We start from the raw sequence: 24,769 nt of genomic DNA, 5'->3' as shown, positions 1-24,769 counted from the left end.
GAGTCAGAGGAAGGTGTGTAATGGATCCAAGCTTTCAACTCCAGATTAAGTTGGCATAGTCAACAGGAAGGAGTAAGAGTAAAGACCACTTTACTCTTAAAGGTTAATTGGGTTCCATTTGCTTTGGGGCTTAAGAAGGAGCTGCCAGATGTTGTTGAAAATGTATCGCTTCAGCAGATGCGGATATGGCAAGCCAATCTGGTTTTGCAAATATATTGTATGTTTTTCACTTGCAGCAAGTGTCATGAGTACAGTTGGATGTAGATAACTTCTTGTGCTAATTTGAAACATTACTGATAACTGTGTCCAGGGTTCCTTCTAGACCAATTTTCCTGTTGTTTCTTTTTCCTTGTGTTGCCTAATCTTTCCTCCCCTGTTATGTCAGACTTGGCGAGTTCGTGTCTTTAATTGGAGAGGGAGCACAGCAATATGCGAGTGCGCGTTTGCTTCTGGATTGTCCTTTGGGCTTTTCATCTCAACTGCTGTTTCAGAATTGGAATTCTAGTACTTGTGCGGCTGGATGGGGCTGTGTACATGGCAGCCAAGGGTAACAATGCCGTGGATGAAGAATGACCAGTACGTGGCAGGTGGGTTAATGACGAACCGACCAGTCTGCAGTGCTGTTATACCAATCAGCCGTAAAAGAGGGGTATTTTACTACATCCGTGCCCCACTTCTCTTTGTGTCTGTTTCATTTAGCTGGTGCAGCCGGTCATGTGGATGTTTCATAAAATATTTGAAGCAGGGCAATACCTTGAAAAAGTATAGAGATATAAAATTAATAGCCAGTACAGACTTATCCTTTAACGTGGAAGCACAAAGATCGCTATAGTGTCTATCGCACTGGTTGGTTTTTTTCCCCTTTGTTATATTATATTCATTTGCTGCAAACACACATGTTAAAATATTTGAAAATGTAAATGTCACTTGTTGCTTTGATTGGTATTTACAGAAAGATCTAAAAACCTCTGTGACTCACGTCTCTGTACATATGCAGAAAATATCTACTAATTGGATCTTTCCCATTTTGAGGGATACAGGGATACTGGGTGCTTCATGAACTGGATGGTTTTTGAAATATTTTTTTTTTTTTGTAAGAAAAAGCATTATAAATCTATGCTTCCAAAACTATATTATTTAGCTGCAAAGAAAGTTCCCCCCCCCCCAGTCACAGTAAAATAAAATTTCAGAATATCAAGAGCCATCATTAAATTTAAGTCATCTCTCTATTTAATTTGTTTGAAGTGCAACAAGGAATGGAAGTGCTTGCAAATACAGCTAATATATGATTTGCAATTCTGTATTTTATAGGAATTTGGAAATCTAGTATTCTTCTCGTCTAAACTCATATCTAAATTGTGCACTGGATATTATGGTTGGAATGATGTATATTAATACCTAATGTTACCTATTTTCTTATAAATTTGAGTTACCTGAAGAAGCAAAAATAACTACAGCATTCTTTAGTCCAATTTTAATTAGGTCATTAGGGATTTAAGACTCAGTTGATGAGAATTACACTGGTATGTCTTACCCTTGGCTACTGAGTGTGCCTAAGTTGTGTTTCCATATATGCCTTACTGCAGTGGGCTCAAAAACTATCAGCATTAAAATAAAGGACGTATCTTTTAAGAGCTAGGTTTCTCAGTTGAGGCTAGAAGAAGCAAAACTGTAGTTCTCTCTTAGCTTATGGTTTTTTCAAATGAGCATTTCTATATCAATGTCTCAGTAATTAAGATTAACTGAACCCAGATCTCATCATAGGCGTAATACTGTCTTCTGTGAACATAGCAGGAATGAACATTACTTCATTAGGAGAAACATGAGATTTTTAGTAGCAGATGAGTTAATACAGGGAATCCTCCTCTTCTCTTTTTAATCCATTTCTTCTGGAAGTTGTATTTGTCACTGCTAGGAACATATTTGTTATTTAATGGCAATATGACTAGGAAAATAAAGGGTGCATGTTTGCTAGTGACCACTTTGTGCACTGAAGACTCTGTGCTTATTAATATGTTTTAGGGAATTTTGTAGGACTTCTGGAGAGAAATGCTTTTTTACTTTCTTGGGATGAATTATTAAGGGTGACAGATTGGCTTATTTAGTGAGTACCACAGGAATTTTAACAAAAGATGGAATAACTGCATGTAAGTATAACTATAACTTTGGACACAGTGGACTATGAGAGGTTATGCTAGCGAAGGAGGAGCTGGAGAGAGCTGTTTGCACATGCTAGGAAAGAAGTAGGACCTCCTCTTATTTCTATCCCTTGCTATGTATTTTACTTGGCAGAAAAGTCATTGTATCTGTTTCGTCTCAGGTCAGGTCCTGGTTTCAATTTACTTTATACCTTTATAAAAGAAATGCCTTTAAATAAACCCAAAGAAGCCCTGTGATTCATGTTTTGTTCCACATTACTCGTGTATTTGGTAATTGGCTATGGCTAAAAAAGGGAATGTGTGGGAGGCGAAGTTCCTTTTGTATTTGGAATTGTGCTATTGTCTGTTCAGATATTAATGATTTAAATACCATACTCACTTTTTTCCATCTTATAATTTCCTTATGATAGTGACTGATATTTGAGTTTGATTCACAGCAAGGTTACTGTGCAAGGCAAAAGAAGAATATAAATGAAAAATGCCAGCTTTTCAAATGGGAACAATATTTTAGCTGATATTAGTAGTGCGTGTAGGCATCAGAGCTATTTTCGAGCAGAAGAAGGTCGATATGTTTACGTCACTCTCTGCATGCCACTCAGGATCTTTGTTGTCTTATCTGTAGTTATCACAACTCCTCTACATATATCAAAATCCGTGTGGGGTTCGGATGGCTGCCTTGTGTTACTTGGGATCAAACCAAGATCTTGCGGGGTTTTAATGCCAAACCAGGCATTGCCCCCACAGTGGTGCAACTTAACTAATCTTAAGGCAAACAAGTTCTAGAATGAGCCTTTTGACTAAGTAGGTTTGAGCTTGGCTTCGTAGCAACTTACATTGAACCAATTTGCCTTTTTTCAAGGCTTTTCTCATTGTATTAGTACAGGTTTTATCTAAATATTAAGTACAGGAGAAGAAACTAGCTTTAAAACTTTGGTTCAGCATAAACATTGGGGGTTTTATTCCCTTTCTCAAAGGAATAGGAGATAATATTTATTAATATGAAACTTCTAATATGAAAACATCCAATTATAGAATACTTTGAAAATCTCAAGTGGGATCTCCATACATTTTCTCTAAAAGAACATTATTTTTGTCTGAATTTAGAAATAAGAAGACTTGCTGTTAATGTTTGCATATTTAGAAACTGTCTTGAGATGCCTTGCAGCTGAAGACAAATCATGCCTTATTCATGCAAATATCTGCCTGTGGACAAATCAGGATTCCCTGATCTTTCTGTTTTTCTCTTTCAGAGGTGTTGTATACTACTTTCTGTTCTCGGCTCCAATCCACTCACGTGCCCTCAGCATTTGAGAACATCAGTTCATTGATACCTTTCTTAATGGAATGCAGAGATTTGAGGAGTTTAAATGGGCAGGCTGGGGAGAGTTTCTGCTGAGGTGATGAGCATAGCATTAAACAAGTACTGCCTGTCTTTCCTATGCTGGCAGCCGAGAAGAACGTTGATGTGCTTTGTTATGCAACATCCGTTGTCAAGAATTGTGTGCATTATCATGTGGTCGTGGAGGAAGAAAGGTGGAGGGGGTTTCCCCTTCAACATTTACAAAAGAAATTAAACTGACACTTGTCTGCAGAACAGCTTTGATGCTGCAGTAGTTTTAAGAGAAGAGCAGTTTGGCATATGTGTGGGTTATTTTTGCCCCCTCTTTTTTAATGCTTTATCAGCAGTTGTACAGCAGCCTTATTACTTGCAAACAAAACAAAAACTTGTCTGTAGTCCGGTTTGAAGCAGAATGTGAATAGCTGTGCAGTAAGCATCTCCTCCAGCAGTTGAATTGGTAGTTGGGCACATCAAAGCTTTTAGCCTTAATAATGGCAATTGATTTGTGAATTAAGTTGGAGGAAAGAGCTCATTCAGTAAATAAAATGCTGCTGTAGCTAAGAATAAGCATTGTACCACAGGTGCAACTATTATGAACTGGGTATGAATTCGTTATATTTATTATTGCTTTGTTGCTGAGCTAGAAGTACTTGCATCAGCAGGTACTGTATTTTGGCCCAGGGCTTGACAAGCAGATACATTAAGTTGGTAATTGGACTTGGGAGAAATCCTAGTTTATGCTCATCGTTTGTGGACAAATTGGAGTTTTTAGTTTACTTCAGGTTAGTTTTTCCCATGGAAGTTACTCTTGTTGGTATATCGCAGTGCAGCTGATCCAGATGATAATTACAGTCTTGTCAATCAAGGGAGGGTAATCGAGGTGGAGTATCTGTCAAGGAGTACTAGCAGCTGAAGAACCCCATCCTCATAATTTCAAAGCAGATTTCAGTCTTTGGGGGTTGGAACATGTAAGAAGGGCAAGCAGATTAAAGCTGTTAGTGTCTACCTGATTAGATTTGGGCTCAAATATATTCCGCAAATTACTAGGTCCTAATAGAAATGAGTTGGTGATATTTAAAAACAAGTTACATTATGATCATTTCCCCTTGACTTTTACATTAATAAGCACATTAACTTTATCCTGAGATAATTCACTTTCTGTTGGTGAATTATTTGTTATACTTGAAAGGAATCAAAGCACTTACATATTTTATTTGCTGCACTACTAGTATCATTAGTAAAATAATAATTGGGGTTTTTTTTCCTAATATTCTCACAGATGGAAGAAATCCACTATTTTTCCTTCATTGTTGAGGATCAAAATGAGCATTTTAGCCTTGCTCTAGTTTGGGACTAATTCATTCCCTTTCTGGGTCATAGGCACTTGAAGTTCAAAGCTACTTTTTAATATGTAAACTGAAAATTTAATTTAAAAGTTCTAAAAATGTCATTTGGTTAAAAAAAAAATCCTTAAATTTAGACTTTAGCAAGACAGTTTATTTGCCTTTGTGTGCCAAAGACCAGCCTACTAAAGAAATATGCATACAGCTTTCAATCTAAATGTGAGATATGATCTAAATACACAGAAAATCCAAGCAGAGCACTCCCAAGAAGCCTTCCCTTTCATTTATATCTCCTTTATCTTGTGCTTCTGTGCTAAATTGTAGCAGTGACTTTCTCCAGCTGCCTGCAAGACCCGTTCCATAGTGTAGAAATTGTAAGTAAATATTTGACTTTTTAATGGCAACCATTATAGCTGGCAGCCCTTTGAGGCGCATGGAACATCAGTTGGCGAAACGATACTGGTTAATTTATTCAGAGTTCATTTCTTGTCACCTTAAACAGGCCAAGTATCCTAGGCAACAACAAGGCTTGAATCTTCAAGGCAATTTGTTGATCCCAAAGGTGATGAACCCCAAAGGTGACACATCTGGTGGTCTTATTACACCATCTGGAATTTGTAGCTGCTCAGTGAGATGGTGAAGCTTCCCCTTCTCTCCCTACAACCACCGGATAATTATGACATATTTCTAGGAAACCATTGTTAAAATTTGTGTGACTAATTCTATTTGCCATTTAAGACAAACTCTGTGTAGTCAGCGTGTGATGGCAGATATTTGATACATATTGCAAATTCTAGAGTTGTTTTGAGGTCATTCAATAATCTATTGAGGCCTTGGTCTTTGCAGTCCTGTTTGTTAGCTAAAAATGCAATCATTGTCCTCATCCATTTGATTCTCTTTACATGTACAAGTCTGGTATTACCACATATTTTCTCATAGGATTTTTAAAGTTGTTTTTTTTCTTCTAGTTTCGTACTCTTAGCACATTGCGTGCTGGAAGACTTTTTGTTACAGATTGATCTATTTAGAATGCTGGAGAATCTTTTGGCCTTTAAAGATTTATATTCCTTGCATACTGCTTAAAGAAAAAGATCTAGATGTTAAATAAATGTATGAATGTATGAACGATTCTTCAAGTTTGTAATTCACTTAATATTTAATAAATGCAATATATCATTTTTATAAATATGTATAACTTAGATATAGATAGATTTAGAATACATAAGGGATTACAATAGGATAACACATTTATCTCTGTTGGCATAGAAAAGACCACTAATGTTTTATGAACATATTAATCCTCATTGGTGAAAATAAATGCCCTACCCTCCTGCAACCCATTAACAATGTGGTTTATGAAAAGTTACTTTTATGAATTTCATTGAACTGTTTCTCATGAAATGGCCGAAGAGAGGGCACAACAGCGTCAGCCAAATACTAAATTCTAGAGGGACAGTGGTAGTGAAAAGGGCTCTTTTTTCCTTCTCCATTTTTTCCTTTTTATAGAAAGAACCCATTCAAGCTGTATGAATGGGAGCTGGTCTCCGCGTACCATCCATCCCTTGGTTGCTCTGCTGAGGCTGCTCGCTAATCCCACTGGGACTTGGCAGTATGAAGGGAGCTGATCATTTCTGGTCGGGGTTAAGAATAGGTGGAGATAGTGAAAGCTGACTGCTTTCATTCGTAACCTGTATAGGTGGTGTGATCAGTTGGAGAAGTGGTATCAGTTTTGTCTTAGTCACCTAAACATCTGAAAGTGTAGCCCTGCGTAGAGCTGCAGGAGCACTTTTTACTTGAGTTGTTTGATAACGAGTCAGAAAAGAATTAAGGCTAGAATTCTGGATAAAGGTGTGATGCTTATAAACTTTATTCCATTTTATAGGACTAAATATATGTAACTGAATTGTGCTTCCTGCCATATGCGCAGAGATTAAACGAGACCTATGAGTTTTAAGGCAAGCATACAGCCCTTAGCTAAAGCTCATAAGATATTAAAAGGGAAGGAAGATGGAATAAATGTGGATTGAGAAAATGGTCTTGCTCGTATTAGCATAAAAATCCTTTCTGTGGAAGAAGTCCTGCTCACTGAAGGAATTGTACTTTATAGTCTTAGAGAGTATAGTCACAGCAACATTTTGTTGACATCGTAGTGTCTTTCTCAAATGGATTCTGTGTGAGAAGACATTTCAATGCTAATGTTGTTGCTGCTATTTGGTGTAAAGTGGGGGGAAAAAGAGTTTGTTCAGAGTAATACAAGAAATGAGAATGTTTTAGGTAAGTAGAGCTTTTCTGCTCAGTTACAGTTAAGGGACCGCACGCGTGCTCCTTGTCAGTGAGAAGAATAGCTGATTCAGACTAACACGTTGACTTGCCTTTTAATGGACAAATAGCGTGCACTTGGTTAGCTATCATGGTTTTTGGCCAAGGAGCAGTGAGTTATTGAAGTAGGCTCACTCAGTTGCTTACAGCTGTGGCAGGTCATTCTGTCATTCTCCAGACAGCTCCACTCCTCAGTTGTGGGTCTGTGGGTAGCCTTTTGTATGCTGGGCCTTTCTCTTCCATGTCTGCTGGATCGCTGTTGAAAAAGCATTTAACCTTCTACGGCTTCGTAGACATAAAGTTAGTTAGGTAGGAAAGGACTGTTAAAGTGATTTGACAAACAGTCACTTAAAAGTATGGTTATTATACTTCACAGTTGTCTTGATTTTTAATCCTATTAAGACAACTTATTTCCAGGATTATATATTGACTTTCACTCTCCTTTCCTGCTAATAAGCTGGAGACAATGACATCCAAAGCTTTCTAAATAACAGAGGACTGGGGCATGCAGCTTAGCATGGCGTTACCAAGTACTGGAACACAGCTCTCGTGGCATTTGGTTCCTGGTTTCATGGCTTGCTCTTACTCACATAGTCCATTTTGAGACTGACTGCTTACCCTTCTGTAAAATGAAATTGATAACATGCACTTCCCAGATTTGTTGTCAGACTTCCTTGATGCATGCAAAAAAAAAAAAAAAAGTAATGATCAAAGCAGCCACAGTGCATTTCAAAGCAAAGCAAAATGGAAAAACCAGGTGTATAACTAATAGTTTCAAGTAGAAGCATCCAGCTTAATATCTAGTCCTATGCACACAGAAGAAGAAATGAGATTCTTTAAAATTCAGATAAGCAGGGTTAGTTTGCAGCTAAAGATTCTGAGCACACTGCTTTTGTGTGATAATATTTTAGATTTATTTCCACAACTTATTGCACATTCATTTTTTTGGAGTTTTCATTGCAGAAAATTGCCAGAAGGAATGGATTTTGTCTTCCTCAGCTGGCAGAACAATTTTCCACCTGTCGCCCAAATATTTGATGAGAAGGATTATGGTACAGCTGCTGGAAGTTTATACTTTATATCCATAGGAAGCAAGAGGGTCTGATGAAACTAATATACTGATATCAAAAGTTGGCTTGCTGAGATGTATATATAGCACTTGTGACTTTCAACATGTGCTGAGAATTTAGGAGACCTTGTCTGCTGAGATGCGAAATAAGAAAAGATCGTGGCTGTATGGTATGTTTTTAAGCGATCCTTGATTTCCCACCGGTGCTCCCTTTTGTTCAAAGGAACACCTATCCTAAAGTGCCTGAGATGTGTGTTTTCAAGCCCTGAGAGGTCTCAGACCCTCACAGTGTAGCAGATTTCATCAGCGCAGCACGAGGAATTGGGAGGGATCCATTGATTGCAGCTTTTACTTCAACTTCTCCACAAGATGGCATCCGATGAGATGTCAGTTTTTAAGAGAGTATCTGAAAAGCGCAAGTGGCAGCTACCTCAGATGTGTAACTTAAAAGCAGGAGAAATGCTCTCTCCTTGTAGGGTGGATGAATATCCAAAGGAAAAAGAAAGGGAAAAAAAAAAAAAAAGAAAAGAAAAAAAGCTGTATTATTTGGTTGCATTTAAAATTCTCTCTGCTTTGCAGAATGCTCTGAAACTGATAATTTTTGTGTTATTAGTCTTCCATACTCCTGGGTATACAAACATCATCAAAAAGAGAAGTTTTTCCTCACAAGCCTTTTTGGTAGCTGCTTAACCCTTAAGCCATGGTTTTGCTATGAGGTTCAGTCCATTCTGGAAACTGAGTAGAAATAATTTAACTGTAATATGATTTTACCAGCTTAGAATCTTCACTGTGATATTAGCCTGCCTGCTTGCTTGCTTGCTTGCTTGCTTGCTTTCTTTCTTTTTCTTTTTTCTTTTTTTTTTTTTTTTTCAATAAAGCAAAATCCATCATGGAAGATGATTCTGGGTTTGAATTTCTCTGATTTTTAGGTTATCTTACTTTTGTTTCATAATCCTGAATACTACAGGTTTCACAAAAACACAAAACCAGAGAGAACGAGTACAAATATACATTATTTTGATGTCTGCTACTTTCAAAGCTCTTTTTTATTCAAAAGCAAATTCATGTGCTTGACAGTTCCCCAGTTGTCTCTGCCTTGGCGTCCCAGTGAGCCCTCAGTGAGCCCCAATACTCTTAGCTCATGTGTATCTCGGGTATAACTGGTAATTATTTTTGTGTTTGGTTCATTAAGCATTATTCCTTAGTGAAGGCCTGGTGGGCAGTTGTCACATTGCGATGGGAAGTTTCCATTGTCGTATACTGAAGTGTTAGGATGAGAAATTTGTCTGAATTCTTAGGTCTTCCTCTGGAAGATTTCCCTTCATGTGCAATACTCACTGCTCAGGCAGACCCTGTGCCAATGAGCAGATTAGAGAGGAGTAGGTGGGTGGCAGGTGCTTTTACAGAAATCACATTGATTTCCACCGGCATTGTGCTGTCGTCTATAGCGGAAATTGCAAATGTAGACTTGTATCGGCACTGACATTTTTGCATTACTGTTGTATCGTTGTCTCTGCAGACTTGCACTGACATTGTTTTGTTTTGTTTTCATATCAGAAAGTCATTTCAGTTCAAACATCAGTGACATCTTTATGTTTTTCCTCTTTGATATTTTATTATTATCTTATACTCATGGGATATTGTCTTGGCAACCTAATTATGATTTCAGGCCCTACTGAAATGAGAAGTGAACAAACATCTCTGAGGAGAAAGAAAAACGACCCTAAATATTTACGATATATGTACATGCTTCAGTTCCAATTGCCTGTCCTATGAGCCTGAAGGTGTTTCAGCTATCCTCTAACCTTTGGCTAGGCACAGAAGTCACATTAAGAACGGTTCTTAATTCCGTAGCTTTCACATGCGGAGAAGCTTCCTTCTAATATTGTCCAGTTTCTTATAACATGGTTCACGTACCTAAATACATTCTGTAGGGAATATACTGAAGGAGGACAAGCAGGAAACACCGACTCTGAGATCGCAGAGTCTGGAACAGAACGTCAGTTAGTGCCACTTTGCTGGTCCACAAATCTGTATCATCTATTGATGCAGGTTTGGCGAGCAAATGGAAATGGCTGCCCAGGAGGAGTCGTACCAATTAAGCAGTTCTGTGTCATTTACCAGGAGTGCTGAATAAGTAATAACTGGATTCCCCTTCAATGTATAGAGTTTAAAGAACAAATTATGCAGTGCAGCTCATCAGCATGCGTGGTTTATTATTGACCATTCTCACTGTTCTGGTATTGTCAATCTTTGCTAAATACCATGTCCCTATAGGCTTTACTAAATCCGTGTACTAGAGGAAATAACAAAGGTATTAAAGGATTCAATGTAGGCAACAAAATCTCATATTTCCATCAATATCTGAGTGACTGCCAAAAAACCCACATTGTTGCATATGGGACAGGGTCATCTGATTAAAAGAATGTAGACAAATCTCACTGAGTTGCTTTTCTGACTGAACAATGACTTGAATTTCATTATGAAAACCATTCCACACATGAGGAAGTTATGTATTCTGTAATATTATTTTTTTCATCTTCCGACTTTCCTGTAAAAATAAGCATATGTGTAGAAGACGGCGTTATTTGGTTTTGTAGAAAATAATGACTGCGGGTGGTTCGAAGTTCGACAGGAATCAGCAGCATCAGATATATGGAAAGGGAAGAAAGCGAGTGTCTAGAACTCTGCGCATCACTGATTGTCTTTCAACTAGTGAACGGACCGGTCCAAAAGGAATGGTTGGCAAGTTTACACTGGGAAGAGGCTTGTTTTGTTTTGTTTTGTTTTCTCCCTAAATTGCCCACAGGGAAGTTGGCTTGGAGTGCAGAAAATATCTAGAAGCCTAATAAAGAAACCAAATGCAAATGCCAAGATTTATAAATTCAGGGGACTTGGAAAAAGGAAGCGTAGGGGGAGGAACTTTTAAGCAAGACAAGGAAGTTAGAGGGAATCCTTTTGTGTTAGAATGGCTCTTCTGCCCTGTGGGCACAGCTAATAAAGGAAAGAAATGGTTTTCAGCACAGTTACAGAAAATAGAAAGCACTATCCTACTAAACAAAACAAAACAAAAAAGGAAGGCAGGGATCCTCTGATCTTAGGAATGCTTAATTAGAGTGGCAGGAAACTAAGGTAGGAAAATAATCATAGAATCCCAGACTGGTTTGGGTTGGAAGGGACATCAAAGCCCATCCAGTCCCACCCCCTGCCATGGGCAGGGACACCCTGCACTAGCCCAGGTTGCCCAAAGCCCCATCCAACCTGGCCTTGAACACTGCCAGGGAGCCAGGGGCAGCCACAGCTTCTCTGGGCAACCTGTGCCAGGGCCTCAGCACCCTCACAGGGAAGGATTTCTGCCTCACATCTCATCTAAATCTCCCCTCCTTCAGCTAAAGGCCATTCCCTCTTGTCCTGTCACTCCCTGCCCTTGTCAACAGTCCCTCACCAGCCTTCCTGGAGCCCCTTTATGGACTGGAAGGTGCTATGAGGTCTCCCTGGAGCCTTCTCTTCTCCAGGCTGAACGTTTGTTACTTTGCCTAGACCTTTCTTTTTCTTGTACCACCAAAATATAACAAGGACTGTGTTTAGAGACTTATGAGAAGTCTTTGTGTCTGTGCTTCTAGCCCTTAGACACCTCTGTTTTCTTTTTTGCAGGGATGGGGGGAGGAGATGGAGAGAGAAAGAGAGTACTTCAACTTATACTGGGTTTTATAATCTGAAAGTGGTGGTGATAATAATGGAATCTTCCATGATGGGGTAGCATTAGAGGATGTAGTTGTCTTCTGAGGATGATTGTTACAAAGGGATTATTCAGATTTCTACCCAGAAAGTTACTTGGTTTGTTTGGGACACTTCTAACAGTATTATTATTATTTTTTTAATATAGAAAGTAATGCTACTTACTTATTTTAAATAATTCTTAATTTTAAAAAAAAAAAAAGTTTAGAGTTCCTGATTTTTCATTGTTTTAAAATCTGACTTTAACATCTAAATTATATCCTAATCAGTTTTGGAATGCTGAAGGATTTGTGGCTGCTGCTATCAAGATTTTCTGATGTGATCTGACAACTAACAGCAGTATATTTGTTTCATAGAAGAATTTAGTGTTTGTTCCTAACTTTTTTCTCCCCCCCCCTTTTTTGTTTCTATTATTGTCATAAAAAGATTTAAAGTCCCTCTTGGACTAGTGTGCAGAACATAAAACACAAAGCACTTCCTGAAAGGTAATTTTCCAGGAATGAAAAATATAAGAATTGTTTTTGATAGTTTGGTCTTCTGTCATTCACTGTTGCATTAAACCAGCCATTTTTCTGTAACTATGAATGGCCTGAATCTTGAAAACTGACAGTTATAAATGAAAAATGATAATAATTTGAAATCAAAACCCTTACAAAGTTCCAGTAGGCTTTCAGATGGATTTGAATATGAGTTAGGGTACAAAAAAGATGATGCACAGAAGAGAGTTGCATTAAGTTAAAAAATCCAAGTATTAAGTGCTCTTTAGGAAAGGCTTTGCTTTGGTCAGCAGCTACTGTAGTTATCTCAGCTAACATATTATTTATCCTGCAATGCATGTGTATTTATATAACATCAATAATAGCCTTCTAAATAACACGTTTTAGGACTTGACCCTGGGATTTGTTCTACCTGATTAAGAATGGGCAGTATCTGGTTCTTAGACTGTCAGACCATCAGTCTAGGCATTATCTTCCTACAGTTTATCTAATTAGCACTGATGTGATTAAGCTCTGTGACAGCTCCTGTTATTTACATATTTAATTGTGTGTGTATACTCAGAGACATAAATACAGTGTCCTTATTTAATATTCTGGAACACTCAGATTCTGTAGTGTACCTCCCAGAAGCATACTTCTCAAACAGTGAATTGCGTTCGGTTCCAGTGATTGGTGAGGGAGCCGAGTTGTGTGATACAGATTTGCCTGGCTCAATACATCTTCCTGTTTCAGCTAAGTACTTCTAGATTGTTTTTAGAGAGAGTTGAAATGCCTCATAATATTTTGTCTAATCTTGCTTTGCTATTGATCACAGTAGCCAAATTGCTTAGGACTTGAATATAAAATGATATTTTGGGCCAAATAATCCTTTCTTTAGTCTCTTTGTTCACACAACAACACTTGTACGAGTCTGTTGCGTGACCTCTGATTCATATAGCATCGAGATGAGCAGTGGGCTGGACAGTGCAATTTGAAATCAAGAGACGAGTTGTTGCTGTGGTCTTGAGGAAATGGCCCATCCACTTGAAAAAGTGGTAGTACAGAGTGACACCAGTATGTCAGAAGTCACCGTCGAACAGTTGCAAAAATACAGGGAGAAAGATGTAGCAAATTCAAATTTTATTGATACTAGGGTGTGGTTGAAAGAACTTCAGGGTACTGGAAGGAGTTCTTTCAGGTTTGCTGCAACATACCAACTAGCGGAATCAGAGTAGTATCTCCTAGAACAAGAAAATTTGAGTTTCTCAGGTCTGTCATGCCTGCATGCATGTATGGAGTCAGTTGATCTGATAGGCAATACCAGAAGAGAAAGTATGTCTTCGCGTTTGTTACTGAAGAAATTTAAGGTAACCACCGAACACCACTGATTCAGATGACTGTCAATGCATGAGTATCTCGTGGTGGACAGCCAGTACAAGTGCTAATTTTTTTCTAATTAGTGTACTATGGTCTTTAAAAAGGAAAGTTTCAGAGATCAATGTTGATTGTTTTTTAATGCATTTATTTGCTGTGTAGATGTTTGAGAAGGTAGTGTGTGAAACAAGGATATTTCTGCTAAAGCAAAGATTATTCCGTGGTTTTAAAAGACTTGTAAGGCACTCTGAGAGCCCTCGCTGAGAGAAGTTCTCTACGAGTCTAGCCTTTCTTTAGCAAGGCAAACTTTGCTTCATGGATTGGTAAGAACATAGAGCTTTGGGGTAAAAGCTGGATAGGCTCCAAGGCTAGAAAGTCCTGGCTAGTAGAAGCAGCAGGATGGATGAAGAAAAGAAGTAAAGGGTGGCTTTTGAAAGTGAATGAAGAATATACCTCATTTGTTAATCTAACTTCACTCTTGGCATCAGCAGACTGTTAAAAACGGACATGAGCATGCATGCTCAGTTCACTGGTAGGTTTCCTGTTGTAGCTGTGGTTAAGTAAACAGTAGCACTTACTCAGAGTTGATCATACCTGTTCCAGTCCCGGGGAGCTGTAGACACTGCGACTTGTCTAATCATCAAACGTTTTTTTTTAGCGTGTGTGGCAGGAAGTGTCATCTTAGTTAGGGTTAGAGTGCAACGGTTAAATGCAGAAGGGTATTTATTTTAACGTATCTGAAATACTGCTGTGTGACTCTTCTGTTTAAGCATGATAAAGGGACCAGTAAAGTCTTGTGTATCATAAATCCCACTAAATATTTATGATACAAAACTTCTAGGTATTGCAACACATTAAATGGGTGTCATTGACGTCCCTGTCTGATTAGGTAGCCATACGGAGAAAAGTAACATCTCCATAAACAAAAAGCAAGGAATGCAAATCCTTTGTGAATTTTCTTAGAGGCACAGAGTTGTCCTCCAGCCTGACCTCGCACAGGATGGGGTAATGAGTTGCTTTGCTTACGTCTGCTAACAGTTGCCTGAACTTGTACTCAGTGAAGTAAATTCTGGCCAAATGCTGACTTCATCTGGATTATAAAATGTTGTACAACGGTGAATTCAAGCAGTGACATTTGTACAGCATGCAAAAATATTGTAATATCTCTCTGTGAGCCTCTTGGGGATAGGATATAGAAAAGCATTCCTCCTTTTGTGTACTGTGATCTTGGTTAGTTTGATTCTGAAGGGCACTTAAGGTAGCGCCAGTTCCATTTCAGCGAAAAGATGCACCTTAACTCTTTACGTTAAATGTTTTCTTTAGGAAAGAGCCACTTCCACAGCCCCCAACCACTCTGCTGGTGATAGCATAAAGTATTTTGTGCTTCACTCAATTTATCTGTTGGTGAGGCAAGCTGGACGGAAGCGTGGCAATCCCACAAGAGGTGTAGAACCTGTTTGTTTTCAGGTGCTCATCAGTAACACTTAACAGGAACGTAAAGCCACGTCATTAGATCCGGGTGCCGCTTGCGAGGAGAATTGTGCCCTTAATTCCAGTGGGGCTGGGATTTCATCCTTTGTGTCTTACCCTGAATAGCAACAATGGGTGATTCCAAGTTCTCTAGCTGAATGATCCTTATAAATCTGTCTGTCGTTCTTCCTCAATGCAAGCGTGTTGCTGCCTTATGAAGCACTCAAAGCATTGATGGGAGCATGGGATTTCCAAGCCTCTCCAAAATCTTATAATGACATTTTTGTTATTTCCTGTAAAGCATGGATTTAATAAAGCCTGCAGGGACGCAGTATTACTGGAGATTGACAAGATGGAAATTGGCATAAATGTTCAGTAGTAAAACGCAAAAAATTATGATAATATTTTATAAAGTACACTGTGAATGTAGTTTAAAACATTGAGCTCATTTGAAAATCATAATCATCTCACAGCACATACACAGTGTATATTTGCACACACAGATATACTGAGTGCTAAGTGAGAGATACCTATTTTTAATAGAAATAAAGACAAAGTGTGTTCTCATTATTCCGTAATCTGCTAGACCTGTGAAGGTTTTTAGAGTTACTTCATATCATCTTGACTTACCTTTCCTCTAACATAATTTCATTGGTTTTGGTTAAATCACATACATATTCCCCGCAGCTATTGCTCTTTCTCTGATACTGTGTTCCCTTCATCTGCATATAGACTATGTCCTCCTCTGTTATCATTTGGGTACGCTGTATGTATTCAGTACTTTCTAATCTTCCTTCATAAATTGATCCCTTCTGTCTTATTTTTGTTGCTGTTGTCTGGATTTTCTCACAAAACTGACAAACTACTGAAATAAATCCCAGCATTGCTAAAAATCAATGGAAATTTCCGGGTTTCAACAGCAGCAACTAGGATTTGACTCAACTAGAAGAGCTGTAGTAAAGGAAAAGCTTGTATTCCAGCGCTTCTGCGTTCATGTCCAAGCACAGGAATTCAGAAAATAAGACACCCAGGTTATACATTGCTGAACAAATGCTCTTGGACCCTACTGTCTGTGATATCAGCTGAGAAAGCTCGCTATCTTGCAGTTTCTGGCCTTACAGAAGCCACTTTTCCACTTTTATATCACCTTAAAGGGGCTGTAGTAAATGGGAACAGTGTAAAAGTGTATTGAAAAATTCCTCTAAATGGGGATGAAATCACAGTTTGCTTATTCCACTGTTGGAGTGCTACAGTAATGCTGGTCATATCAATATATTTCTCTGTGGTTAACGCTCTGATCCCTGTTAAATCTGCAGCAACTGTCTAAAGGAAATTAAATTCAGTGAAAGAAAGGAAGATTTGGTAGTTAAGGCACTGGGCTGTCACTCGAGAGAATAAGGTTTAGTTTCTACTCCTTCCACAGACTTTCTGTATGACCTTAGGTGGCTCATTTAATCTTTCTGTGCCTCAGTTCCCCATCTACAAAATTAGCAATAGTGATGGTGCGGTTTTCTGCTGAGTCTGATGCTTCTTTTCTGTCAATTCACATGGCAGTTCTTACATTTAAATTATTTGACTTTGTGTGTGTTGTGTATGTGCGTCAAATTCCTTGCAAAGCAAATCCTGACAGCTATTGAGTTCTACGAGTGTTTCTCTAATAAAATTAGTTTTTAATAAAATCCAAAATGGTATTTAATCAATTAAATGAGATGACTCAAAGGATGCAACAACACGAAAAATGTGTATTTTCCTTTCCTTCCCTTTCAGGAAATGATAACAGTGAATCCCTTCCAGAGTCTATCCCATCTGCTCCTGGAACACTGCCTCATTTCATGGAGGAACCAGATGATGCCTACATTATAAAAAGCAACCCCATTGTCTTACGCTGTAAAGCTATGCCAGCAATGCAGATTTTCTTCAAGTGCAATGGTGAATGGGTCCATCAAAACGAGCACGTGTCTGAGGAAAGCATGGACGAGACTACAGGTAAGGGCTGACGCGTCCTTCGGGAGGTGTATCCGAACGCGGCGTCTGGCAACGGGATGCACACCGGAGCAAAGAACAGGCGATGGTGTTCAGAGATACTCAAACAGGAGAGTCGCCTGACGTCGCAGGTAGTTGCAGGCTTGCGCTGAGCTGAAGGAGTGGGACCCGGCGCCGATTCCCAAGCCTCGCAGCGCTGCCCCGAGCACAGCCCATCAGCCATGGGCACAGCACACCGGCCTCAGCTTATTGCTGGGCTACCGCAACAACGTGTTTTGGTCGGCTTGGCGTGTCGGTGAAGCCCCCTCACGTCTGCATGTGATGCGCCATGTAGGTACAGATTTGCGGAGTTGGGAGATGCCGTTTCCCGAAATGCAAAAGGGAAAGCAGTGGGTGGGAGAGGGTGAGAGAAAGACAGAGCTGGCAGGCAAAGGGAGGGGAGTATGGATCCTGGTAGGATGAATGGGGAAAACAAAGGGAATTAAACCGACTGTAGATGTAGGAGGCGTTACACAGAGACGGTAACAAACTGGATACGCAGCCCCAACGTTTCCGAGTGGAGACATAGGACCTGATCAAACACTAAGCATAGACAGTGAGCTTCCTGAAAGAAAATAAAGAGTTCTGGAGGGAACAGTAGTTCCCTGTATTTCAGTGGCGTAATTTGTAGTGGGAACTAGAAACAGGGAAACACATGCTTTTATGAAATTCCTGTCAGGATGAACCCTGAAAAAGCACCAGTGGGGTGGTTGAAATTTGCCTTCACCCCAAGCAGTGACAGGTATTTGGTAGGTACTAAAGCTGAGTAGGAGAAATCCATTGTGCAGGAGTGTGTATCTAAAAGAAGAGAATGAGAAGGGAGAAAGTTGAAAATGATCAACAGATTTTATCATGCTCCCAGCACACCTTGTATCTTTTCTCATGTAGAAGCATCTTGATAAGTATTGCAAACCAATTTAATGCTGCACCGTCTTGTAATTTCACAATTCTGTTTTGTTATTGCTTTTCTCCTCTTTTTAAATTCCAAGATTGCTAGGCAACTCCATGTCTTGGAAATAGCAGTGTATGCATAGCATCCTCTCTATCAATACAAGAAATTCCTTTTTACAGGAAAAAATGCTATTTAAAAAGTTACATCTCCTGAAGTGGTGTTCGGCATTCTTTTTAAGCGATACATTCTGAAGAAATTTCATACTAAAGGCTTTTTGTAAATGCTAATCTGGATGAATTTTAATTTTTACAGTTACCTTTTCAAAAATAATTTAATAGGCATAACCTTTACTTCTGAAGGCATTGCTGAATAAATATAGAAGAAATGTCGTCCCTAAATGTTTTTCTTCCATATGGTTAATGAAAATCTATCTTGTGAATACGGCAATTATGTTTTGTAAGCCTTGGATTAATAACAGAATCAAAAAAGATAAAGTAACATTAGATTTTTAAAAAAAATTTTTTTTTTTTTTTTTAAATAACACCAGTAACACTGAGGTGTGAGACATGGAGGCATAGGCTTAGCAAACAGGCTCTGGAATATAAATGTTGCAGGTTTGAATTTAGCCCAGGGACAGAGCTAACCCTAAAAGTCTTGCTCCCTACACGTAAGAGTGGCGCACCTGTGCGTTCCAAAAACTACTGTAATGGTCCTTGGGACACAAAAATGTAAGTAAAGGCTATATACACTGTGAAGTCGAAGGACAGGCATGGGTATTCTCTCACCAGGATGTATCCATAAATTATTTTGGAACTCTTCCTTAGCCTGCAGTAAACAACTGACTATTGGGTTTTTTGAGAATTAATGTGCATACTGCCAGTGCTCTCATTTCTGGAGTCAAATCTGGGGCATAAACATGGCTTTTACCAAGCAGGCACAGCATTCTGCGTGGGCTCCATCTGTGAAAAACTGCACTAGAATTTGTGCCAAGAATGGTGCCTCTGGTTAAAGGGTGTGATTCTGGTGTGTAACCTCCCTTCAGTGAGCACTACATTAAAACGGGTCTGTCCTTTGCCATCCTTCCACTATTTGTTATGTGATTAAAATCCTGAGAAGATGTATAGGAAAGCGATGAAAAATAGCAACAAGAAACAAGAGGAAATTTAACGCTGCATACAAGAAATGTACCTTAGCATCTCTATAAATTCCTGCCAGCAAGCTCTCAGCCAGGCGTACGCAAGAAGTACTTGGCGGTGGCACTTGAAGGCGCTGCTGCTGCTGGGGTTTTCCTGCAACGCTGCAGGAAAAGGACAGGCAGGAAAGCTGTGGTAGGCAATGGGTGTGTTTTGTCATTGTGATGAACATGGGATCCAATTTCACACGATTTTGTTTTTATAGGACAGAAATAGAAATCTTAGAGTAACACAGGAGTCACTGTTAATTTGAAGAGGAGGAGCAGCAGGGGAGTAAGGATTTTTGTAGCTTTGTGAGCTTTGTAGTTACGGGCTGCAACACGAGCTGGCTGCCTGAGAATGTAAGGGGTCCTGGTGGGCTTGAAGAGTTTGCGCTGAAGTCTCCTTTGTGGGTTTGCTGCTGTTTGTGCAGAAAATCAGGGCAGGGAACCTGAGATGTGCTGCAACTACGATGGGTACGGGTTCCCATCTCTGCACTGCACAGTCAGTTGGCCGGTTAGAGACCAGGGTATTTCATCCTCTCCTGCCTCGTTTCCTGACTCACAGAAAAGACAGTAATCCATAGTCTGCCTTTCCCATGGCATTCCATAAATGTCTGTCTGTGTACTCTGCCTCATAAAGTGAGAGCATGAGCTAGTAGATGCTACTGTGATAAAAATATAATAATTAAGGCTTGATTAATTTCCTTCTGCTTTATTTTTCTTGCCTGAACGTTGCTGCATGCACCACAGCATTAGTTTACAAATATTTCAACTTTTGGTTTCACCAGAGGATCAGACCTGCTAGGAGTAACTAGAGTTTTCTTGTCTGATAAATAAAAGGATTACAGCAATAACCGCTGTCAGTGTTTTTCTCATTTAAACAAATAAAGCTGACAAATGCTGAAGTTCTGTGCAGCTCTGTTATGTTTAGTACATGGAGAGCAATTATTCATCTGCTGCCAGCATTAGTCTATCTGCAGCTAAACCATCCAACAGTGCAGAAAGCTTATTAGCATATCAGTACCATAGTCATAATTTTATATTCTGTAAGGCTGTGCTGTACGACAAAAGATGATGGTTATAATTTGCACAATAATTTAAAGGGTTGGACTTGCAGTGCTTATTAGAGTTATACAAGTCACAGGTGAAATCTTGCTCTTGTTTATTATGTGCCTGGTTTTATTTGCATGGATTTTTCGTTCTGTGTCATTTCCTATGAACAATTTTTCTGGATTTCTTGAGATGCAGAGGGTAGGTGAGTATATTTGTTGGTGAAATATAGTGATGATAAATGAAGAGTATCTGCCTCTGTTCCCAATTGGTTTGCTTTCTGTTGTTGTTTCTAAAACAAATGAAAATAGGTGTACTTTCCCTATTAAAAACCCCATAACTTTCCCCAAAGACTAGATGTTCTCCAGAGATCCCTTCCAACCTCAACAATTCTGTGATTCTGCTATTCTGGAGGCATTTATTTTGTCTATTGGCAGATTGGGAGACCTTGAAAAGGACCTGAATTCCTACCTGTCCCATTCTCAAAATGCTGAACCACCAGCTTCTCAAAATCATGTGCTGTTTGTTTGCCTGATTCAAACCACATTAAACATTGCTTCATAAAATACAGGCTGATATATAGATTAAATAATGCGTCAATGAAAGGAAGAGCTGGGCTGGAGAATATTCTGCCTTAAAAAAATCTGAAGCTGTAAAAGCCTGTGTTCACTGACAACTGCTCAGAATTTTACAGTACCAATGAGCCTAGAAATGGCTTCTGTTTCTCAAAAAAAATCGTCATCATGTGATTTTTGTTCGATATCAGTAAAGGTTCTGTCGTCGTTAGCATGGATGCATCAGTAAGCTATATAATAGGCAGTTCTCATACCCTTGTTTCTATTTTCTGCTTCCAGAAATTCCTAGACTAGCTCAGAAATGGAGAGTGCAGGAGACGGTGTAGCAGAACCGGGTGGGTGAGCGGAAGCGCTGTCAGCAAGGTCGTGGTTAATGGCTGGTGACAGGGAGTATTTTCTTCCCCAGGAAGATGCTGCTTTAGAGGTCATGGTGGGAATAAGCTGATCGTGGGAGGGGAGGACAGCCAGGTACAGCAGGAGGCTGTGCCTTCACAGCCGGCTTAGGTCAGTGTTGGTCAAGGACTTCATCATTCTACAGCCTTGGCGAAGAAGGCTTGAAGTAGATGGGTTGCAACCTTGTTGGACATGGCTGCAAAGCAGCTCGGATTTGGAGTCTCTGGGGCTTTGATGCTTTGTAGCTTTGATTGAGATCATTCAGGGACTGCACGCAACTTGATTTGCCGTAGGTAAGTAACAAGAAAGTGTACGGCTGTCGGTGTCACACAGCATGGTGGGACACCAGGTCCTCAGCCAGTCAGTACCTGCTGTGTCAGGTCTTCAGGACCCAGACGCTCTCTAATGGAACTTAACTGGGGCTGCTCTTAACCTATAAAGGTCACTCTACAAAATGGTTGTATGACTGGGAATCCAAGGATTCATCGCAGTGAGAGCAGCTCAGATGTTTAAATTGAGATGGTGCGTTTTCATTGTGCGTTCTATGGCCAGCATGTCAGCAAGGAGAGGAGTTTCCGACAGAACTGCTGAGCTCCATGCACTGGGTTTATTTCATAACGGCTTTTTTTTCACCAGGGCAAAAAATAAAGGGATGTTTTGTAAACAGTTTTGTTGAAAACCGCATCAACATAGTTATAAAAACAAAATGCAAATAAAACCAACGAGGAAACCTCTATTTGTTTATTACAGAATGAATAAATATTTGAGTGACTAAAATGATGATTGAGGTGACTAAAATGATGATTGACCTGACTATTGCAGGTTTGTCCATGACTTTAGGTATCATTGTGAAATACGGCAAGCCGAACAGCCTAAAGGAAAAGTAGTAAAAATCCCCTTTGCCTGTTGCTGGAAAAATAGCACAAATTTTGTATTGCTTTATGGTATTTAAAGGTTGTCTGACCTTCCCTGCCACTCTTCACTGAGCATCCCCAGTGAGCCCCATCTCTCCTGTTTACTGAAGGAACCCGTTGACTTCCTAGTGCCTTTCCGAAGTGAAATACCCAGCTGTTAATGATGCCTGAGATTAAGTGGAAGCCAATTTTTATGGACTTCAGGTTTAGAAATTTCTTGCTGCTTTATAAACTTCACAGGCATGAAATATTTTCAGATTGAGTTTTCATTCATTTCCAGTGAAGGGGAAATAAGTATCTTGGGACTGCACAGGAGGAGAGAGAAGAAAGTAGTAGGCATGAATGTTTTCTATTTTCAAATTAATGTTTTTCTGACTAGCTCTTTCAAATGATTCCTAATGCCTTTTAACCCAGATTTGGATTATGTTTCCAAAGGTAGTTGCAGATATGGAAAACTTCCCAAGTGTGTGAACACCAAGGTGTCAGGTATACAAGGCTTCTTGATGTCTCATATTTACCATCAAGCTTTGTCTGAAGCAAATGCCTCTGGTCTGATGGGCAATACTGCTGAATTTCACCTATGCCCAGGAGGTTATGAAAATGGTGGCAGGCTAAGAAAAAGCACAGGGCTTTCCCCATCTTTCTTCCTGCCTAGCCTTGATTGTTCCCTTAGATCCTTTTCTCAGCCCTTTAGGTGAAACTAATTCCTACCTTAGGAGAGAGAGACGCATTCGTTGTGATAAACAACAGCCAAATGTGCAGTAGACGACAACATTGCCCTGCAGATGAACTTAGCAAGGTTATACGTTGGGAAACGGTGTAAAATAAGCAAGGTCTCTGTCTGATGTTATAAACACTGCTGTTTGTGAAAGTTAAGAAAGGCAAGGCTTCAGTTTTGTAGCTGGTTCACTGGCTTCCCAGAAGACACGGTGGCGAAGAGGACCATCTCCATTTGTGAGCTGTGCAATTTATTCCCCTCTCTTTCTTTCCTCCTCCTTCCAGGCTGTAATGGCTTAAGCTTAGCTTTCTCTGCCGCGGTGTAAGACACCTCGCGTATGAGGAACGGGCTGCTGGATGGAGCGGCGGCAGTGGTGGCTGGAACAGGCTGGAATTCAGTGGGGCGTTTGATTAGTTCCCGTCATATGTGCATAGTTCTGCCTGTTTGATGTGACTGGGGGCCTACCAGGGTACTTCAGAAAGTTTTTTCAAGGGCACTGAGGTGTTAGATGGGAAGACAATTTTATTGTATAATATAAAATTCCAGATAAACATTCTGGGTGCAAAAGACACAAGAGACAGGGTTCTGAGGGAGGTGTTATACTCTTGCAAAGACCACAGTGGGCCGGTAATTCTTGTAACTCAATGCATTATGACCTACTCAGATTTTAGAATTTAATTAGTGGCAATATATTATTGTCAAAGTAATTAAAGCTTTGCCTTGATTAAAAATGGAATTGTTTAATTAAAAGAAAAGGTTTGGCTAACCTTAGCTTTATGCCCAAGTAAGATAGCCTGTATCAGCTAATTTTCTCTATCTTTCCCCTTCAGGACTGAAAGTTCGAGAGGTGTTCATCAACGTGACGAGACAGCAGGTAGAAGATTTTCACGGGCCGGAAGACTACTGGTGCCAGTGTGTTGCATGGAGCCATCTAGGGACCTCGAAGAGTAGGAAGGCATCTGTCCGCATAGCTTGTGAGTAAAATTCTGTTACTCTAGGTTTTGTAAGGTATGGAAACATACTTTCTTTTAGGGTTCAATATAAATGGATGCTGGTAAGGTACTGCTGTCTTTGCAAGCCCTCCCTATGTGATACTGTAGGAATATCACAGACAGCATGCCATGGTGTTTTTTTTTCAGAGCGCTCTTTTATTTTAATATGGATTGATTGATTTGCATTTACACTCAGCAAGTCTGTTTCAGAGTTTCTGGATTGCGCATGCACAGTGTCACAACGATGCAATGTAATAAAAAGGGTTAATGCAAATTGAAAATACCCTGAAAATCGCCCTTTTGCTCCATGTTGATTGCAGGGGTCAAAAAAATATAAAAAAACATTTAACAATATCTGTCTTCTACACTTGGTCTAAAAATAAAAAAAGCAAGAATATATTAGAAGCTTTTGTAGCATGGTATTTTAAATCTGGTTTTCAATATTGAAGCATATCATTCGTCATCAGGTATGATAAGCTGTGGGGAGAATGAGATAAAAGTAGGAAAAATTGAATAATTCCAATCAGTAGAGGAAAAAATATCTTCCCTCCTTTCTCGGAGGAAATGAGATACAAACATCCTAAACAGAACTAAAACTGCTACGGAAATTCTGTCATTTCTCTATGGGACTAAGCACCCATTGTTTAGAAAAAGAAAAATTAAATGCTGTTCATATAGACATTTGTAAGAGCCACTACTGAAGATAATAAAATCATTCATAAGCAAGGTAGGTAGGCTTCCATTTCTTCCAC

General features: G+C 39.5%; 1 protein-coding gene across 6 annotated transcripts in view; it reads left to right on the top strand.

Annotated features, from left to right (window-relative positions):
- UNC5D (unc-5 netrin receptor D) overlaps window positions 1-24,769 on the top strand; it is a 229,631-nt gene that overhangs the window by 124,916 nt on the left and 79,946 nt on the right. For all 6 annotated transcript variants that reach the window (XM_075736593.1, XM_075736591.1, XM_075736588.1 and 3 more), the window contains 2 exons: window positions 17,055-17,273; window positions 23,856-23,999. In XM_075736593.1, coding sequence (XP_075592708.1) covers window positions 17,120-17,273; window positions 23,856-23,999 — 298 coding nt within the window. In that variant the 5' untranslated portion in view covers window positions 17,055-17,119. The remainder of the gene's footprint in view (window positions 1-17,054; window positions 17,274-23,855; window positions 24,000-24,769) is intronic.

Source organism: Balearica regulorum, chromosome 27 (genome assembly GCF_011004875.1).
Source record: "Balearica regulorum gibbericeps isolate bBalReg1 chromosome 27, bBalReg1.pri, whole genome shotgun sequence".
Lineage (NCBI taxonomy): Eukaryota > Metazoa > Chordata > Aves > Gruiformes > Gruidae > Balearica > Balearica regulorum.
Note: the sequence above shows the minus strand (reverse complement) of the source record. Positions and strands in the feature narration are given on the sequence as shown.